The 21085-nt window shown below is 43.1% G+C and overlaps 1 protein-coding gene and 1 long non-coding RNA gene across 2 annotated transcripts; one reads left to right on the forward strand and one right to left on the reverse strand.

Annotated features, from left to right (window-relative positions):
• Positions 1-1820: 1820 nt before the first annotated feature.
• On the reverse strand, positions 1821-5513 carry ATP6V1G1 (ATPase H+ transporting V1 subunit G1). Its single transcript, XM_029613432.1, has 3 exons — positions 5341-5513; positions 3902-4002; positions 1821-3176 (listed from the first exon to the last, which is right to left on the reverse strand). Exons 1-3 carry the CDS (start codon positions 5420-5422, stop codon positions 3003-3005), a joined length of 357 nt encoding a protein of 118 aa, XP_029469292.1. The 5' UTR covers positions 5423-5513; the 3' UTR covers positions 1821-3002.
• Positions 5514-5556: 43 nt separating this feature from the next.
• LOC115097513 lies at positions 5557-19788 on the forward strand. Its single transcript, XR_003858294.1, has 4 exons — positions 5557-5841; positions 15681-15778; positions 18110-18209; positions 19191-19788. It is a non-coding gene; the product is annotated as an uncharacterized LOC115097513 (long non-coding RNA).
• Positions 19789-21085: the final 1297 nt, after the last annotated feature.

Here is a 21085-nt window from a genome sequence, read left to right on the forward strand (position 1 = left end):
ATACTCATACCACTGCTGTTTAGGGTTGTAACTGCTGCTCCATACAGACTACCCACTGCTTACTTTTTAGGGTTATATTAGGATATTTTTCTCTTGTTTTTTTGTATCAATTGTTCTATAGCCTGTGTCCCACATTGATTGGATCCAAACCTCATAGGGAGGTTAAGTAGGATTATTCCAGTGTTTTATAATGACCCATGTCAGTACTATTGAGGTGCTCATCCAACATACATTTGTATGTAGTACTATACCTTCTTGCTTGGGCAATATAAACTATGATTTGCAACTAATCGGAAAAGCAAACAGCAAGTTATTGGTTTGTATGTGGTACAAACAAAGCCGTTTGTGAAAGGAGAGCTTCCCACGAGAATCACAGTCATCTCTCTACCATCACAGGCAAGGTTTGGCACAAAGACAAAACTGAAGTTTTCATAAACATGGAAACCTGCCGTAGAAACCAGGGCTGCTAGAAATCTAGCCTACAGCTACATAAACAAAGGCAACACACAAATGTGAAAAGTTTTATAAACACTGAGCAGCTCATAGGGGTTGAATTTCACAGCAGAGTGCCTACTGATTACCTATAGAACCAGGGGACTTTAGAAGAAAGAGACAGGCAAACATGAGAGCAAACAGTACAGGATATTCACCAAACAATTCAGTATCACAAGAGCTGGTAAATGTAGAAGACAACTTTGCATTCAGCTTATCTCCTCCAGCATCATTTGCCTAACTAATCTTGTTACCTTGCCCAGCGCTCTCAGCTTTCTTTACACTCCAGTTACTGTATTAACCTTTTTTCCAAAGCTGTATGTAAAAATAGTGGCTGCAGAAAACGTGGTTCGAACTGCCTAAGACATGGTTTAAGTCTGGGTCTCAGCAACATCCTAAGGTAGCTGAAGAATAACAGCCACATAAATAATAATTTTAGACAATATTTTCTTTGCCTCCATGGCCACTATTAATCAGGCTTCAATAACTTCATTTCTTTCTTTGATATTATAAAGCATTGTCAGGATTTAGTTTATGATATTGGGAAATTCAAGACTCCCCGCCTTGGAAATGATTTAACACTAGAATCTGTTATTTACCCTGTTCATTGTAAACCGATGTGATATGCAAATGAATGTCTGTATATAAAAGTTCTAAATAAATAAATCATTTATTTTATTTAAGGAAATTGAGCTTTGGCACAACAGCTGAAGCTACTTCTTTTAACATTCCTAAATCTTCAGTAAAAGGCAAAAAAGTACAAAAGCCTCATCGTTAAAAATTCATATGAAGTGTGCAAGAGAGGCTGCTTAATGACTTCAAAAATATGCCAAGCTGGCAAATGAGTAAGGCCACATTTCTTCCATAAGCATTACCTGCCTTGCAGCTTTGATGCATGAGTAATTGTGACTTTCTTTCTGGAGCATGCTCCAAGTCTGTGCAGGTCTATAAGTGATGTTGTTGGGCTTAGACAGGAAGACAGCAGAAGCTGGGAGGAGACATAAAAAAAAACAAAAACCCACACACACTGAAAGCCATGCATGGCAGTGCTATAAAGAAAGCTCATGGGAAGGAGTGCGACCTGTAAGAGGATGCAAGTGGGAAGCAGTAGGGCGTGCTGTGCATTCCTAACTGACTGCTGCACAAGAAGTGTTGTGTGAAGAACCCACTGCTACCCCAAAACACTGAACCAAACCTCCCTACTGAGAAGTTTCTGCTGTCACATGCAAGTAGTATTGCTCAACCAAAACGGTTTAAAAAAAAAAAAAAAGGAGAAGCATCAAAAAAAAAAAAAAAAAAAAGAACCACCATAAACTGAGGACACCAGAGAAAGGCAAACAATGTTTATTTTCAAATGGAGGTCAACAATTTTCTAGCTTAAGTGAAATTCCACTAAACAAAAGGGCACAATTGATGTGTAATTTCTAAGCATTGCCGACATGCTTCCAATAGAATCCCCTTTGCGCAGGCAGTTTCAGTATAGCAGCAGAAATGATTTAATTCCACACCCTTCCCAGACTGGCATAGCTAGCACAACCATATAGGTCTGAGTCAAAAAAGGACAAGTTAAGCCAGTCCTGATTTTACTCCATTGCACTCAATGAGAGGCAGGACTCCCTCTCCCTGCATGCAATAAAGTAATACCAGGGCTAGCTCAGCTTGGAACCTCTCACCTACCATATGGTCATCCTAGGCAGGTCTTACCATTGATTGTCAATGGAACTTGATTCACTAGTACTGGGTGTTTACTGTTCATCAACTTCAAGTTCTCCTCGTAAAAGCTGCCTTCAGCATTCTTAGGAAGACAAGACAGCAACGTAAAACTAAGCAATTCTAGTACCCTGAGAATACAAGAGAGGTTATCTTATTGCTATATCTCATCACGTCATCATCAACATATTAAACAGAAAATACTCATCTTATCGCTTCAATGAGCCCACAACCCAGAATTATTTTCCAACCTAAACCATCTCTTCCCACTCAAACACTGTAATGTCACTTTCATTCTTTGCACACAAGTGGCTTTACAGGAGTTCCTTATACACAAGAGAAAAAAACAGTGCTTTGCTGACATTTCTGATCAAAACATGGTCCCAAATCCAAAAAGTATTCCAGTATTCTGTACCACATATAAAAACTCAAGTATAGTGTGGTCCGGGCTCTTGTAGCAATCACTCTCCCTCCACCCCTTTTTTGGTCAAGGATGATGCTTTATTTCACCAGTAAAGCAACTGCTTCACACAAGTTTCTGCACTCATCAAGTATTGCATAGTTTTAAGTTACAAAAGAGATCTTTGGATAAGCACTACATTTGTATACAGATAAATCAGAAAAATATGTTTTTTCATTAAAATAGTTTATTGCTATAGAGGATCTATACTAATAATAATTTAATTTTTACACACAAAAATAAGCACCTGATGGACATACCGCTTCACATCCAGGCTTTACCCAGATAAACAGCTTCTATCGCTAACACTTTTGTGAAATAAAGTCTACCTTACATTTTTCTATCCACTAATGCGATAGTTAATGTGGATTTCAGGTTTTATGTCACAGACAAGGCTCAAAAGACTTTCCACAACTTTATCCTTGTTCTCCATGTAGTTCTCCTTAACTATGCTTATCTTCTCCATAGTCTCTTTTTCCACTTCTGTGGTATAACTGCCATGGGATCCAAGTGCCTAAGGAATTAAAATGCACACACAAATAACAGTTTAGTGCTTAAATGCTTGCACAGAAGTTTTATTTATAAGTATTTGATATTCTGCTTTTTCCTAAAAGCCTAAGGCAGATTACATAAAATTATGCAAGAGATTTAACAAATTTACATCAAAATCAGAAGCTTCTATATCCTCACTTTCACTCAAATAAAAAAGTTAAAAATGTTGCTCTATAAATGCCCTTTACTTCTGCTCATAGAGGATGCATTTCCCTACAATGAACACAAGGAAGCCAGCTCTTCTGGAAAGGGAAAATAATTCACAGGGATCCAAGATTTGTAAGTTCTATACTGAATACCATTCACATTACCTTCAGCACTATAGAAGGTGATAAGCCCCACCATCATATCCACTTACAAAGAAATCACTGTTGTTGTTGGAGTGGGAGGACATTAGGCTGAGCACTATATGATGTGCTTTGCTATTGTAAAGCAAACTTTAATAATAAGTGGCTATAAAATCTGGCCAGCTATTCTAAAAACACTCATACCTACAAGATCAATGTCACAACCCAAGGAGATTTATCAACACTAATTTGTACCTATTTTGCATAGCAGTGTGTGAGTATGTACATAACAGCACCTCATTAATTTATAAGTCAGAAGACCTTATTCACAAGCCATCCTGCAAGTAAGAAGCACTGTCTAAGGCAGCAAGCAAGTCATGACAGTCTTGTGGAAACTAACCGCAGCTTCCTTGGATTTAAACTCCTTCTCTCTTTGCAGACGATACTGCTCAATTTCTGCTTGAGCTTCCTCTTTAGCCTGCTTCAGCCTCCGGTTTTTTTCTGTTGAAAAAAATTAAAATGATCAGGCAGGTCTGGGGTTTTATAAAAAAAAAAAAAAAAAAAAGCAATGAATTGAAAACCATCTTCTGACCAGCTGAACAAAAGTTTACCTCATCTTAAACAGAGCAAACCAGAAAAGGATTTTAGAGAAAAATGTACCCTAGAAACATCACTAGGTCACAATGCTCACAGTCATACTGTATAGTATGCTGACCTCCTCCCTCACTTTAGATAGCAGTGTATTACCAATTCTTCTTAACAGAAAATACATGGAGTGGTGAACAACCAAATTCTTTCCAATAATCCTAAAGGCATGCCCTTTACTCAAAAAGTACATAATGCCTAGTTATTTGTTTCAGGTTTCCAAAGTAAACTTTAAATTTTAAATATATTTTTAGAAGATGAATCTCCTCTGTCATTTTGCAGATCAAAGGCTAAAAGTCCACACTCTCCACCCCATACAAACTAGTAGTTTCTTCATGGATCTGCATCCTACAGGACACTTTAAGAGCCATATATTACAGTACAGAATCTACCTCAACAAGATGACAGTCTTATGAGGCTGACTTACTACAAAACAGCACACAACCACAGTCCCTCAAGCCTGCTTTCAACTTTAAACCTTCCACCACCACCACAAGGACAATTTTTCTTGTAAGAGTTTTAATCCTTTCAGCTTGGCCAGGATTACAAACATTGGATTAGCTGGCGGGATGCCCCCTCCAGACCCTGCCCAATTTAATTCATAGTCCCCAGTTAGCTATGTCCAAGAAGGGAACATCTTCAACTGATGGCTCAGACTTTATGCTTTGATTTTAGCCACAGGTGAGGCAAGGGAGCACGTTAGATGATGCATTAAATATTCCTTATATAAATGTTTTAATTTTATTTAAAGTTTTCTATATACCAGCATTCATGATACAATCACATCATACTGGTTTACATAGAACAAGGGGGTTGCACAGAACATTAGCAACTGGAACCTGTGCGAGGGAAAAAAATGAAGTTACAAAGAACAAGGGCGATCAGACTGGGAGAAGAGAGAAAGAAAGACTAAAGGAGTTTAACATTATATGGAACTATTTACAAAGAACCGAAATGGCTATATTATATGTAATTATTTACAAAGAGTCGACGAATGATGCTCCTGCACTCTCGGAGAAACAGTTTTACAGTGAGGGAGTCGCCCAGGGACCAAGCGGAGAGGCCACAGCTCCGGCAGCCCGACAGATATCCGAGACAGGAGTGCGGGGACGCTGGAGGAAAAGCACAAAGAGACCCCCCCCCCGATAACACCCTGGAATCAGTGGGCCAGCCCGCCCGGCTCCTCTCACTCACTCTTGCGGGCCTCGGACACTTTCTCGGCAGCGCGTTTCTCAGCCTGTAGTAGCTGCTGGATCCCCTGAGACTGACTAGCCATTGCAGCGGCTCCTTCCCGCTCACCGACACTTACACCGACCGTCCACCCGCAGCTGCCCTGTTCGCGTCACTTCCGGGAATCACTTTTCTCTCCGTCACCTGACCTGTCACGTGATTTCCCGCCCACCCTCTTATCTTCCCCCTTGCGTGGAAAGTACAGCAGACGTAGTGTGACTACAATTTTCCGTAGTTTGGGACAGAGATATTTTTTTACTGTTTGATAACTCGGAATTTAAACGACTTGAAGCCCTGCAATCGTGAAAATAAAGCTTAGTTGCAAATGAGCCAGGTTACTGGAGAGAGGTTTTTGCCGAACCCTGAATTTACAATTCACATCCCAACGCATAAGTGGATTTATAATCATTGGCATCAGTTTCCTATGGCAACTCAGGGGAAGATTCTGCAGCAAGATTTAGAAAGGTCTGTGACAAAGTTTCTGAAATTTTGCTGCAATTGTGTGTCGCATTTCCATATTAATGTAATTATTATTTATTTAGCTTCATATACTGCATACAATCAAAGCAGCTCACAATTCCAAAAAAATAATCACAATAATTTACAATAATATACATCATAGAAAAAGTCAAAATTCATAAAATAAAAAAATAAATACAAATCCTGTTAAAAGACTCAGAAACATAAAAAAAACCCCAAACAATAAAACAGCAATAAAATATATCTTGCCTAATAAAACATAAGGTATTTTTCCAATCTTGCTTCTGTTTCTGTGTATCCCATTTTGGGTCTTCCCTTAGGAAAGAAGAGAATCTGCTTGGGGTAATGTAGAGGTCCTGGCAAACTATATAGAGTCAGGGGCATCTGAAGACAATCTTCTGCCTGAGGCAAGGGATGAGATGGGTCCCTCACCCCCAAGAGACAGCATAGGTCAAATTACTGAGGGGGCTGGGGAAGGTTCCCCCTTCATGTCTGGCCCTTTCAGTAACTTGAAATGCTGGGGAAAGGTGGAAATCAGAGGTCAGGTTTCTAGAGGAGTGGCAGATAAATTGTCAGTGATAATATTTTAGCAAACTGATAAACCTGCCACACTCTGGGGAACTTTATCAACTGCCACTTTCTTAGGACAGGTGCAAGGTTATTAGGTGCTGTAGATGAACTTTACAAACTTGTGCCTCTACCCCCCTCCCCACACACATATTCATCTAGTTTAAAATGTCTTATTAACCACTTCCCCAACCAAAAAAGGGAGATTTTACATGAAAAAGGGCATTATATGCATTGCTTTGGTGCCAACCAGAAAACCTTGCAAAAAATACACTTGGAACCCATAGCATGCTGGGTGTAGGCTAGGCCCCAAATAGTAAACAATTACAATATAATAATCCTCTAATACCAAAACAGCACTAAATGCTAGCACTCAAACAGTAATAGCCCTACCTATGAAAAAGCAATACTGCAAATATTGCAACAGGTCCAACAACACCAGTACACCTCCTATTAGGAAAACAGAACAAGCCAGGCTGCTATAGATCCCTACACAGAAACTACACACTAGTAAAATATCTCACCTTGATCACACATGCAGAACACAGATAGACCCTTGTCAAATAGAATAAACAGATTATAAAATATAAATAGGCACAGGTAGACAAAAACTGCAACAAGCCAGGCTCTGTATGCGGTACAACAATGAAAAAAAAAAAAAAGAAACATCACTATTCCTTGTTAAACATCAAATACAATTAAGAAATATAAAACATCAACCATACCAATAAAAAGAAAAAATGTCAAATCAATTGATGACTAGAACAATATCCAATAATTAAAAAGGTATACAAACAATTTAAAAAATTTACCAAACACTAATAAAATATTTCAAAACATCAGAATTATCAAATAACATCCGTAACGTTTGCCAGTTGTGGGATCGTCCTACGACCAGAAGCACTCACCCCAAAGCAGTCTCGTGACCTCCCTGCAGCTCCAGCACACCAACCAAGTTCTTTGTCGCACATTCTCTCATCGCAGCGCTGTCACTGCCAGGCCCCTTATGCACGCACATACTCTCATCTTATCTGGGTCCCATGATGGGAACTCTCTCTTGGCGCCTCCCAATGATATCAGCCCTGCTGGCTTTTTAAGTGAGGCATCTGCAGAAGCATATCATAAGAACATAAGATATGCCATACTGGGTCAGCCCAAGGGTCCATCAAGCCCAGTATCCTGTTTCTAACAGTGGCCAATCCAAGTCACAAGTACCTGGCAAGTACCCAAACATTAGATAGATCACAAGCTACTATTGCTTATTAATTACAGTCATAGCAGTTTATGGATTTATCTTCTAGGAACTTATCCAAACCTTTTTAAAACCCAGTTACACTAATTGCTGTAACCACATCATCTGGCAATGAATTCCAGAGCTTAACTATGCGCTGAGTGAAAAAGAATTTTCTTTGATTTGTTTTAAATGAGCTACTTGCTAACTTCATGGAGTGCCCCCTGTTCCTTCTATTATCTGAGAGAGTAAATAACCGATTTACATTAACTTGTTCAAGTCCTTTCATGATTTTGTAGACTTATATCATATCCCCCCTCAGTCATCTCTTCTCCAAACTGAACAGCCCTAACTTCTTTAGCCATTCCTCATAGAGCAGCCTTTCCATGCCCCTTATTTTGGTCGCCCTTCTCTGCACTTTTTCCAGTGCAGCTATATCCTTTTTGAGATGCGGTGACCAGAATTGCACACAGTATTCAAGGTGCGGTTTCACCATAGAGTGATACAGAGGCATTATGACATCCTCCGTTTTATTTTCCATTCCCTTCTTAATAATTCCTAACATTCTGTTTGCTTTTTTGATTGCCAAGAGCACACAGGGCCGACAATTTCAAAGTATTGGCCCCAATGTTAGAACCTAACATTGGGGCCAATGCAATATGGTGCGCTGAGCCAAGCGCATGAGCCAAGCGCATGAGCCAAGCGCTGAGCCAAGCGCTGAGCTCAGCAATATGGTGCGCTGAGCCAAGCGCACCATATTGCTGAGCCAAGCGCACCGTTTCCAACTGCACTGTTAACATGCAGTTGGAAACGGGGAGAATAGGCGCTAATCAATCCCCTAATGCAATATGTAATATTTATTGATGCCTATATAATATTTATATATTATATAATGTTCCTATGTTCAGAAACTCTGTTTATTGTAACGCCTTAACCGCGACAGTTTTGTTCTTTGGAAACCGACCTGATTTGATACTTGTATTAAGAAGGTCGGTATATAAAAATCCTAAATAAATAAATAAGGGGATTAGCGCATATTCAATGCGCGTCCAACGCGGAGTGAATGTAATAGCGCTGTTCACATGCAAATGCATGTGAATGAGGCTATTAGGCATTCACTCCCGATGCAAAAAGAAAAATGTGCGTCTCGGATGCACATTTAACTGTCATCTATTAATGCCTGTCAGAAGCAGATGTTAATAGATGTGCGCATCAAAAAAGAATAAAAAGAAAAGAAAGAAAAGAAAGAAAAGAAAAAAAATTGACAGTCAGACCCATCACAAAAACCGACGCTGAGTTCAACGGCGTCGATTTTCCTTAGTGGCGGACAGCCACGAAAACCGACGCCGATAAACCTGGCATTGGTTTTCATGACTAGTTCACTGAAAACCAACACCGAGTTTATTAGCGTCGGTTTTCGTGGCTGTCCGCCGCTAAGGAAAACCTTGGTTTTCGTGACCGATAAAAACCAAGGCTGAGTTTATCGGCAGCGGTTTTCCTTAGTTGCGGACAGCCACGAAAACCGACGCTGATAAACTTGGCATTGGTTTCCAGCAAACTAGTCACAAAAACCAACGCCAGGTTTATCGGCATCAGTTTTCGTGGCTGTCTGCCGCTAAGGGAAACCAATGCTCATAAACTCGGCATTGGTTTTTAGCAACTAAAACCAAAGCCGGGTTTATCGGCATCGGTTTTCGTGACCAGTGTACGGCGGTCACGAAAAACGTTTGAGTTCGCGTTAGCAAGGATGCGCTAGGGTCACATCCTTGCTAACTCGACCCCCTAATTACTTCTCAGACTTCTGGCATTAGCATACAAACATTTCAAAGTGAGGTTTTTGTTTATATTTACATTCTGCTTATCAGTTGACAGGGATAAATTGCAGTCTTTTAGCTCAGATGAGTTTTTAATTATAGGCACTTGGACTACTTTTCTTATTCTTGGAACCTCTCTGTTGGGATGCTTTATTAGTATCCTTTGAAAATACCTTCCTCTGAACCATGCGCTGCTGAGCAACTGTTGGCTTTCCCATTTGTTCTAGTTTATAAGCTGCTCTATCTCCTTTTTAAAGGTTAGAGCCAGCAGCCTGGTTCCACCCTGGTTAAGGTGTAGCCCATCCCTTCGGAAAAAAACTCCCCCTTCCCCAAAAGGTTCCCCAGTTCCATACAAAACTGAATCACCTCAGCAACAGGTGTCCCTGCTTATTTTAGTGTGTGTTGCTCCAGCATTCCTGAACCTGTCTTGGTCCAGTGTTCCAGCCTGCCTTGTCTTGCCCATCCCATATTGTCTCATCCAGCTTGCATCGCCTCATCCAGTCTACCTTGCTCTCTCCAGTCCATCCTGTCCTGCCTTGCTTCCAACCTTGCTATCTCCCAATCTCTCGCCTGTCTACCTGTCTGGAATTGACCTCTGCTACAGACCCAGACTACTTTCTTATCTGCCATCTGCCACTGACCTCTGTTTCGGATTTTGATTACACCTTGCTTGCTGCCAACCCTGACCCTTGGCCTGACTCTGGTACCTGCCTGCCCAAGGCCCAGTTCTGGACTCTCTCTTCTTTTCCACCTTGTGGGACTCTTGCCTAAGTCGTGTTGGCCCCTGGAACCCAGTGGCTCAACCTTCAGGGAACAGGGCTGGAATAGGTGAAGGTCTAGCCTTGTCCCAGCTTAGAGTGTGTTCATCAGCTGTCGGCGTAGGCCTAGGAGGTTTGCTCCTGCATTGTGTCAACCACACCACAGAACAGATCGACTGGGCTTCTTTTCTCCCTTGGGCAGATTTCTGTCACAACAACCATGTAGGGAGTTCTTCTGGATCTTCACCTTTCCAGGTAGTCTTCAGTTGTCACCTTAGGGTGCCACTTCCAGTACTGCTTTCCGTATCCTGTCCAGCAGCTAATTCCATAGGTCATGATCTCAAAGATCTGTGGCACAGAACACATCAATTGCTTTCTGCAGCTGCTAGCCAGTTTAAAAAACAAGCTGACAAGAAGCACAGGCCAGCACCACAATTCAAGCCAGAGAACTGGTGTGGCTAAGCACTTTCAACCTTTGTCTCAAGATGCCTTTGACCAGGTTTGCACCTTGGTTCATTGGACCTTCCCCCATCCTGTGGCAGATAGGGGCGGTCACCTATCAGTTACAACTACCACCCATGCAGAAAATTCATAATGTGTTCCACGTTTCCCTTTTGAAATTGCTGCTTCTATCTTGGCCTTCATGTCAACCTCCTAGTCCAACTGAAACAAAATCTGAAACAGGTACTGAATTTGAAGACCAGGAAATACTAGACTCCAGAAGGCGTCGAAATTGACTCGAATGTCTTATCTCTTGGAAGGGCTTTGGCCCCAAGGAGAATTCATGGGAACCTGCATCCAGCATCCAAGCTCTGCAAATGATAAAGGACTTCCACCATCAGTTTCCCCAGAAGCCTAAGCTGTGGTGTTTGCCGGTCGCAGGTTTGTCCCGCAACTGGCAGCACTCACCCCAATGCAGTCTCACGGCCTCCATCATGCTGCTCCAGCACACTGACCAAGTTCTTCGTGGCACATGCTGTCATCACAATGCTGTCACCACCAGGCTCCTTAGGCGTGCACATGCGCACACTCTCACCTTATCAGGGCCACGCGGCGGGAACTCTCAGCACCTCTCGATGACATCAGCCATGCTAGGCTATTTAAACAAGGCCTGCACAGCAGCACATCGCCTCAGTAACAGGTCTCCCTGCTTATTGCAGTGCATGTTGCTCCAGTGTTCCTGTACCAGTGTTCCAGACTGCCTTGCCGTGACCAACCTGCTTTGCCTTGTGCAGCCTGCCTTGTCTCATCCAGCCTGCCTTGCCTCATCCAGTCCGTCCTGCCCTGCCTTGCCTCCAACCTTGCTTCGTCCCAATCCCTCGCCTGCTACGGACCCGGACTATTCTGTTACCTGCCACTGACCTCTGCTTTGGACTTTGACTACGCCTTGCTCGCTGCCAGCCCTGACCTTTGGCTTGATTCTGGTACCTGCTTGACCGCTGCCTGCCCTGACCATTGGCCCAATTTAAATTTTGCTATATCCATAGGCAAGACTGGCATGTGAGGGCAGGATGACCCTCAGAGACTGGTCAGCGGGGGGAGGGGGAGTCGCCCCTAGAAATTGAAAAGCAGAAGGCAGTGTTGGGCCAGAGTGCTACAGTAGTGTCTTTTTGAAATTGCACTGGCATGCTGTCCTGTAGTAAGTGGGAGAAGGCTCCTCTTTGGCCTAAGTACTAGTTGTCTTCAAAATTTGCAGTTGCCTATGTTGCCTGTTCCTAAATTCAGGCCTGCCTCTGTCCTCCAACTTTGGGTGTCATTTACTATGTTGTGATATTTTACCATGGGAGAGAACAAATACTGCGGGAACACCTCCTGTGGTATTTGTCCCCTTCAGCGGTAAAATACCGCTGCAGCTTCCTGTGGTATTTTTTTCTCATGAACAAATTCCACGAGGAAAAGGGGAAAATACGCATGACAACCCCCTTTGTGCAGGGCTGCCATCATCTTAAAGGGCCAGCAGCGGCTCTAAAGCAATTCCTGTCCCATGTGTTAGATCCCCCCAGGAGGTTTGGATAGAAAGCCTCTGTCCTGACTCTCCAACCCCAGTGGTTCTAGACAGGTCCTTATTTATTTTTAGGAAGATCCCTCTCAGTGGGAATGAATAATGTAAATGAGCTCCACACTGCAAAAACACATTTCCAGAAAATACCAAACTACTAGTAAGGATCTGATAGGCCTTACATCTGTATAATATATTTTGTTCTTTTGGGGATTTAATAGGTGGGAGATCTCACATATTGGCATGGCTGAAGAAGAGGAAGAGGAGATCTTGGGAATGAGAGGAAGACTGGGAAATGGGAGAACCAGAGGGAGGTGTGAAGAAGAGATGTTCTTGTATCTGGAGAGGAGAGGAGAGGAGTTTCCCTCCCCCTGGCTTCAGCCCTGCTTCTCCTCGCAACCCTACTCCCCCCTTTCATCGTGGTCTTCTTTCTCTCCTCTTCCCAACTCAAGTGCCCTCTCTCTCACCCTCCCCAGGTGCCAGTCTCCTCTCTGTCTCACACACACAGATCTAATTCTTTCATATTCCCAATTCTTTTTTATTATCCCCGCCAATCCCTTTAGGCCTTCCCCATCCCTCCAGCCTCCTCTCCTTGCCAATCCCTCCAGCCCCTCTCCCAATTCTGATCCCTTTTTACCCCCGCCCTCCAAGGCCACAAGGAGAGTGGGTGATGCCCTGAGCAGTGTCCTCCCCTTCCTCTGCCCTGAGCCCATCTGTCATAATTTGACCTGCATGGCTCAAAGCAGCAGTCAGGCACCCAGTAAAAAGAGATGATACTGCCTGATGCACCACCACTCTCTTACTGTCAGACCAGATCCTTTTCTCTTCCTCCTGTTGGCCTAGATCAGTATTTGGGAATAGGACAGTGCCAACTGCACTTGTGTACATTTGGCCAACCATTTGGCTCTGACCCCGGGTCTCCTGCAATTCCATGGGAGAAAGACCAATTCCTTGGCAAGGACTGGATTTTATGGTCTTTGCCATGGTCTTGCAGGAGATTAGAGGCTCTGTTTATAATTGTTCTTCCATTTGATGTTAGCACGATGTGCCACAATGTATCTGGGAGGGAGGGTGTTATAACATGCCCAAGTAAGAGATACACAGACCACACACACGGCACCCAACACACACACACACACACACACACAAAGTAATATACAATCTACTATAACTGAATAAAGCTTTGTTTACAGCACATGCATTTCAGTTTCCCATGATTTATATTACATAGCAGATCAGCATCCTGCCTTTCCTCAATCGGGGAACCCCAAGGCGACCGCAGACAGGAGCACAGCTTCAACGGGAAAGACCCTGGGCCATTCGTCAGTGCCACAGGCGAGGTTCTCGTTGCTGCTGGAGAGCCCCGACCTCTTATAGGGCTAAGTAAACAAGTGCAGGTGCAAAGACAAAAAGACAAGCCACTGCCTGAGTCTGGGAACCTTCCTGGCTGGTGTGGGGCTGCTGGCCAGGCATCCCTCCTCCTGTTGAGTCAGGTCCCAGCCACAGACAAGCTACTCTCCCCCACAACCACCTGCTTAAGCCCTGCTGACACTGTTCTTCCCTTGATAAACAAGTTTCCAAAGTTCAACATGAGGTTATACACACAGCGTTTGTCCTGAGAGCATACTTTATCCCATCGTATTACAGAGGGGTTGATAGAAAGCTAGGAAGGTGGCCCTGAACTCTCTTGGCAAGAACTGTACCACTTGGTCCGGCTCTGCTTTAGTAAGGTGTTTGTAGATGCTAATGTATGAACACTGTCCTGTCTCCACAGGTGTTTTTCTGTTTATTCACTGCTGTCCTGATTTCACAGTGTCCTGCTTCCACAAGTCTTTCTGCTTCTGTTACTTAATGCTGTGTTCATGCTGTAATTCTGCAGTTTCCTTGTTCACTGTTATACTGCCAACTGGTAGTCAGCCTGCAAAGTCACAGCGTCTGCTGTTTTCAGTGCAGCTGGCTGTAAAGGATTAACCTCTGATTTGGAAGCAGAGGACGCTGGGTGGTTTTCCTTGTGTGCGTCCAGTCAGCTCTGGCTAGCCCTGGAAAATAATCCTCATTTTGCCCGTCTTCATTTCTGTGGCCCAAACTGCTCTGGTCACTCTTATCTCCAGTTCATGCACAGTAAGACTTTGTTTGCTTTGCCTGTTAATAAATTTTGGAGTTGAAGAAGCGGCCTCATCTGTCTGTGAGTATAGACCGAGCTCAGGGCCGATACCTCCGTTAGGCAAACTAAGCAGTTGTCTAGAGCAGCAAGATTTTTGGGGTAGCAAAATCCTGTCAGTGTGACCCCGAACTAAACCTCAAACAACACATATCACTTAAAGTAAAGGAAGGGTATGCTAAACTCATGATACTCAGAAAACTTAAACCATAACTATCTTTGCCAAACTTTCGTACTGCACTTCAATCCCTGATATTTGCCAGCACAGACTACTGTAATGCTTTACTACTAGGCCTACCCAACACTTCAGTAAGACCACTACAAATTTTACAAAATGCAGTAGCCAGAATTCTCATTGGAAAAAGCAAAAGAGATCACATAACAGATACACTTGCCACTCTACATTGGCTACCCATAGAACAAAGAATACAGTTCAAAGCCCTATGCTTAATACACAAACTTATCCATGACGAAAAAGCTGAATGGCTGAACACAGCACTTAGATTACACGTCCCACACAGAAATTTAAGATCAGCAAACAGAGCCCTTTTACCCATTCCATCAGTGAAAACAGCAAGACTTACCCAAGTCAGGGATCGTGCACTGTCTCTAGCCGGTCCCACACTATGGAACACCATGTCCCTTAACCTTAGACTCCAGAGCAATCATAAACTTTTCAAAACACAACTGAAAACCTGGCTTTTCAAACAAGCCTTCAAGAAAGAGAATGACGCAGGCTTTTAATTAAGGATACGCGGCTAAAAGCACCCAGCACCAAACTTCCAGAGACCACTGGAATTAGTTCACACTATTTTAACTGTAGTCAACCATCAGGAAGAATTACCCCCCCCCCCCCCCCCGGCTGAATTTCCTTAAATGTAAACTCATTATCACATATTATAGCATTCATAATATTGTCTGTTACCGAATAATAATGGCATCTCCCATGTAAATTAGAATCTATATGCTCTTTGATAAAGGTGCCCTATTGTAAACCATTATGATGGTAAATAACTTAATGATGGTATAGAAAAACTCTTAAATAAATAACATAAATAAATATCTAGAGGGGTGCTGTATCACAGCCAATAATGTCAAAAAAGGGAGTGCGGTGCTGGGGCCACTGCCGATGGTAGTTAAATTGGGGAAGGGTGGTGGTGATGTGAATGACCAAAGGTTCGCCTAAGGTGCCCCGTATGCTAGCACCGGCCCTGACCAAGTTAAGCAATGTGTTTAAGTTCCACATGGGAAATGCATAGCGGAGACAGAATAAAATATTTTGTGTTCTCACTAGGGGGAATGATGTGCAGTATGTGATCTTCAGACTTGGACATGAATTTATCAAATGCAACTGACATCTTCCAGCACTGGAAAGCTGAGAGCATACTTATGGTAAGGAGAGCAGGGACATCGCTGAAATGCACTGGACTAAATCAAAGGCTTGAAGTCAGCAGCAAAACTAAATTATAAAAGGAGTATATTGATTGTGCACCGGCAAACGAGTGACGGTCTCTCTGAATTAGCATTAATGAGGGAAGGAAATGCATGTGTCTTTGTGCTGTTTTATATAACACTTAAAATTACTAGATCAGAGGTAGGCAACTCCCGTCAAATGCCAAAAACAGGTCTGGGTTTCTGGATATCGCCTATGACTATGCTTGAGATATATTTGCATACAATTTGATCTCATGCATATTCGTTGTGGATATTCTAAAATGAAACCATGCAGCAGTCGAGGACCAGAGTTGTCCACCCCTGTACTAGATGTAAAGAATTTAGCAACAAAAGCAAAATATGACCTCTTGTCAGGGCTAATATTTCTGAAAATCTCTGAAAGCCGTGGAGAGTATGTCTCCTGATGAGAAGAGAACAATTGCTTTAAGGGGGAAAAAGAGAAAAGAAATATTGAACTGGTGGCCTCTTTGATTCCTAAGAATGAGTCTGAGTCTCGTGGTTAGACTGGAGCAACATGAACTGATGCTCGTTTTCCTGAAGTACCATGTTAATCCTGAGTCACATGATCTTTCAAGGTACTGCGCAGCAGGTCCTGCAAGAATGATTTTCAGCTGAAAGGGACACCCTAGATTGGTATAATAGAAAGAGGAATTATTGATAGTTGTCTAAACGACGATGCAGCAGCAAAGAGGTGCAAATTGAAGCAACTGATACTCAGTAACTGGCTAAGCAAGATTGGCTAATTCAGGGCTTCCCAAAAATATCTGGCCTCCCCATAGCTAGTCGGTTTCAGGATATCCGCATGTGAACAGGTATCAGATAAATTTGCATGTACTGAGTGTCTAGGGCATGCAAATTTAATGTGGGTATCCTGAAAACCCAGCAGGCTGTGTGGTCACCAGCCAGGGCAGCTTTGGGAAGCCCTGGGCTAATCTTTTCTGCTTCAGTTTGCATATCTATGCTGCAGCATCAGACACATAAAACAAATTCAGGCAGGGGCATAAAAGATTGCTCTTTTCTCTCTGAATAGATCTGGAAATGCAATTTTAATTTACCTCGAATCTGAGCTAAATTGAATTTGTAATTCAGAGTTTGTGGCAATTAGTTTGTTTTTGCAAACACAGTGACGTTCATGCTCTGTAATGGTGCAGCGATATGCAAATTGAAGTTAACAGGATGATCTTATCCTGCTGAGCTCCAGTAACAGTCTAGAGGCCTCGTGAAAACAGGAGTTTGCTCCATTCTGTGCCTATGGATAAAATCTTAACATCTGTTTATGGTTATAGCAAAATCCTTTTTACCCTAACCACAATGGCGCTGATTTTTAGAATAATGAGGACAAATGGCCTCAGTTACCAGTGAGGTGTATTGAAGGTTCCCAGATATTAGGTCCATAAGTTAAGTGATAAATAGGGCTTTATTCAGTGGTAGGCCCTTCAATTGCCCTTCAATCTGGTACTTGGCACTGCAGCAATCAGGGAGGAGCTTAACTCTTTGAGACAGAGAAAAGAAGTAAAGTCCTGGTTATTTCCTCAGCCTTGAAGAATGCTTTGGCATCTGCTGGACTTAAGGCTGGATTTCAATTGATGTTGCTTTGGGTGGCAGAAGAGAGATTCAGGGACTAGCTGGTGGTCTCGGTGTGAGGGGGGTTGGGTTGAGCAAAGGGGGGGATCATATGGGAATGTTTGGGGTTTTTTGTTGGTGGGGTGGGATGTGGTTTTATTGATAATGGGGCATTTAGGGTTTGGTTTTATTGTTTTTGGATCTTTGGTGGTTGTAAATAAGAATGATTTTATATACACTATGTTCACCACAGGTTGTTTTTCTAACTTGGAGAGTGGGCGGGGCATATAATCTAATCAATGAAATGAAATAATTACTGTACTGTACTCTGAATACCATTCCAGAGCTTTTGGGGGGTCCAGTAGTTTCCTCCACTATTATACTTCCAGCTCAGATTGAACTGGGGTAGAGATATGACTCAACGAACCTTCATTCTCATCTGCTGGGGGGTATGTTTACCCCATATTTATATATAACCCTCTCCCTCCCTTACGCTGGCCAACATGGCTAACCATTCCTTTCTCAGCCTGTGGGTTTGTAGCACCCGAGTCTGGCTACTGAGGTTTCCCTTCATCCTGGCCCGGGGCATCGATCCAGGCCCACCTTTGCTGCAGAGTTGTAAAAAGCAAAGCATCATTAAAACAACCTAGACAACAGGAAACTTCCAGAATCTGTCTTTTCCTAAATGTTTCTTTTTCATTACAGCAGCCCTGACAGTTTGCCTTTAAAAATGCTGCTATTACAAAAATGAGACTGACCTTGAAGTGTATCTGCAGGTGACTGGTGCCATGCCCATCTCATGCAGGTGAGTAATGATTCTGTACCATAAATGCTAACATCCTTGCCTAGAAAATATGTGGCTGTGATTCTGATTCCTTCAGGGAGGTGAATTGCCCTGGCAGCTGCTCTGTCACTCTCACAGAGTCCAGAGAGTAGTAAATCACTGAGATATGATGATAAAGGACCCAGCAGCTACCAAGAAGGTACAGAGCAAATCCAAAATCTGCTGTAGAGATACTTTATTTCTGCAGTACATTCCACTGTTGCTGTGCTCCCGAATGTTGCCGTCTCTCTTCCTGCACATTCCTGTATTCTTGTGTTCCAGTCCAGTGATGCTGTGCCCCCCATGTTCTCAGGCACTCTGATTTTGTTGAGAGCTTGCATCCCTATATGCCTTTCACTGGGTCTGCCATTCATGTGCTCCGTTGTTGCTTTTCATTCACGTTTCTATAGTCCTTGTTTTCCATTTTTTTTTTGTCTCCATCTGCTCCTGCCCTGCTTTGTTTTTTGTAGTGCTGCTCTCATGAGCTTGCAGTTCTTGTGTTCCTCTGCTTCTGTTCCGCTCCCTGTAAGTAGCAGAAAACGGGCTTGCATTGTGGCTGAGGCTCTTGATTTGGAGTCTCCCCTGGGGCTAGCAGGGGTTGGGTATGCTGAAGAGGCATCATGATCCCAGGGAGGAAGGGAAGACGGCTGCCATTACTGCAGTGAAGCCTGACAGTACAAGGATTGGTGACGAAGGTGAATTTAGAAGGCACCTTCCCTCCAGATCTCCTAGTTGGTCAAGGGCACATGTGTCACCCATGCATATTGCCTGGTGGAAGGAGGAAGGCCTATAAAAAGAAGGAAAAGTATGTGACATCAAAAGGAATAGATTAAATATTTTCCCAAAACTTTTTTTCTGCAAAGTAATTTCTGAAAATTCCTTGAAGATGTTTCTGCTTCTCTGCATATTCTCGTTTGTCTGATTTGTTTCAGTGTTTCTCAATTTGATGTTTCCTTTTTACAGAAGCCTTTGGGGTGCTTTTCATTTCCTCTTATCTGTCATCTCTCTCTGCAAACACTGACAGTGGTGACATAAAGGATGTAGGATTGAACCATTTGTACATTTTTGGCTTGAATTAGACACAGCTCAAGACGTAGGGCCTGTCATCACATTTTGAAGTCCCTTATGGTCTTCCACAAGGAACTATTAAATATCTGGTGTGTGCAGATTAGAGATGAAAGGAGGATGGTGAATCCTGCAAGATGTGCTCCCTGCCGTTCTGCCACATCCAGTACTACAAAAGTTCCAGAGAGACGCGTGATAGCACTAAAAATCACTTAAGAGACCTGAGGTTGAACGCAGAGATGGCTATTGGCTAGTGTTGCTGTGAATGCTAATCATGAGGACCCAGCAAAGATGACATTAGCAATACCCTGGTGAGACATGTCCCTGCACCCAGTTCAGGGTTTGTTCTTCCTACTAGCTCACTTCTGTTTACACTCCACCCCAGGTTTTAGAGACAGCACCACCAAGTTGTATATGTCTTTTGTATTGTTGAATGATTTATTATGTATGTTTTAACTGTAACACACACCTACAAGATCAACTGCACTGACTGTATGTCGGGTGTAGTAATAAATATGGTTAATTCACTCTTGGGCCTCAGTCCTGATTTCTGAAACATACTGGGACAGTACAGCATCCAGTCAGTCACTAGACTAGCACAAAAAAAGAATGAGATGCATCTAATATAGACAGAACTTGCAAGATCGCCCATTGAAGAGAAGCTGTATCTGATCTGTTTGCTCTTACAATATGGAGTATAAGGGGGGGGTGGGGGAGGGGGCAGGGGAATATTTGTGGGCTATTGGCCATAACAAATTCCTGCAATCTTTTCCAGATCTGAGGCCATCACCTTCCATTCAGCTGTGGTGGCCTCCAAACCCCCTTCTCCTTTGACATTTTCTTATGTCATTGAAAGCAATCACCAAGGACCTAGATGTACACAAATTTCTTCCTGCAACCCTGACCTAGAGGGAGAGGGCAGTCAAAGAAGGAATGGGATAACAGATACTGGCGACATTGTTGTAATGTTGCCTGTCAGAAAGTTAGCAGGATAAAAGACCTATTTATTTTTAGCCACATGTTCATTGCGCCACTGGTGAACTTACTGGCTAATTGTTAAATCTTAGGCACATAAGGAGATCTGGAAATAAAGACATTTTGGATAGTCATTATATAGTTGGAAGGCCACTTAAGTACTCAGACACATGCAGAACAAATGGAACAGCCTATTATAATAACTCCTCATTAAAAACTATTATTGTTCTGGGTGTAAAAACTCCTTTTTTACTCATGTCTTGGCCTGCCAGGGACTCTGCGTGGGACCTTCAGCCCTTTAAACTGAGTGAGGCAAACAGCAGGATCGGAGGAGGAGGCATGAAAGAATAAGGAGTCGGTGTCCTTGATGTAAAGACAGGTTGCTGCTCTTTTAAGGTTCATTTTTTTTTCTGACGTGACTCATTTATGACAAGCAGGCCGTCATCCAACCTGCGGGGAACCAAGCAAGAGCTTGGGTTAAAAATAAAGTGCAGCTGCAGTGTATGTGGCTTTCTGGTGGGAGGAAGAGTAGCCCAGTGGTTAAGAGTAATGTTTTCCAACCCGTGTGCCACCGAAAAGTCATCCCTGCCGGATGCTCAGATCCAGGCCTGCGCCTGGGCTCAGCTCTCGGTGCCTGACAGCCATAGGAGGCATCAGCGATGGCTCTTAAATATGTAGGGGCGTAATCATGCTTGCCTCTCATTCCTAGCCACAGCGTGAGCCCTGGAGCCTGGTGATTAATGGGCAGCAGGCAGGGCACGGAGAGCAGTACACACATTGCATCCAGCCTCCCTTCAACCTTCCCTTTTTCTTGAGCT

The sequence above is a fragment of the Rhinatrema bivittatum genome, chromosome 8, assembly GCF_901001135.1.
Source record: "Rhinatrema bivittatum chromosome 8, aRhiBiv1.1, whole genome shotgun sequence".
Taxonomy (NCBI): Eukaryota; Metazoa; Chordata; class Amphibia; order Gymnophiona; family Rhinatrematidae; genus Rhinatrema; species Rhinatrema bivittatum.

Bases quoted from the DNA above. Each gene is read 5' to 3' on its own strand.
- ATP6V1G1 (XM_029613432.1), bottom strand. From the start codon at position 5,422: ATGGCTAGTCAGTCTCAGGGGATCCAGCAGCTACTACAGGCTGAGAAA. The intron at 4,003-5,340 runs GTGAGTGAGAGG...TTTTTTCAACAG, and splicing joins AGTGTCCGAGGCCCGCAAGA to AAAAAAACCGGAGGCTGAAG. The intron at 3,177-3,901 runs GTTAGTTTCCAC...TTAATTCCTTAG, and splicing joins TTAAATCCAAGGAAGCTGCG to GCACTTGGATCCCATGGCAG.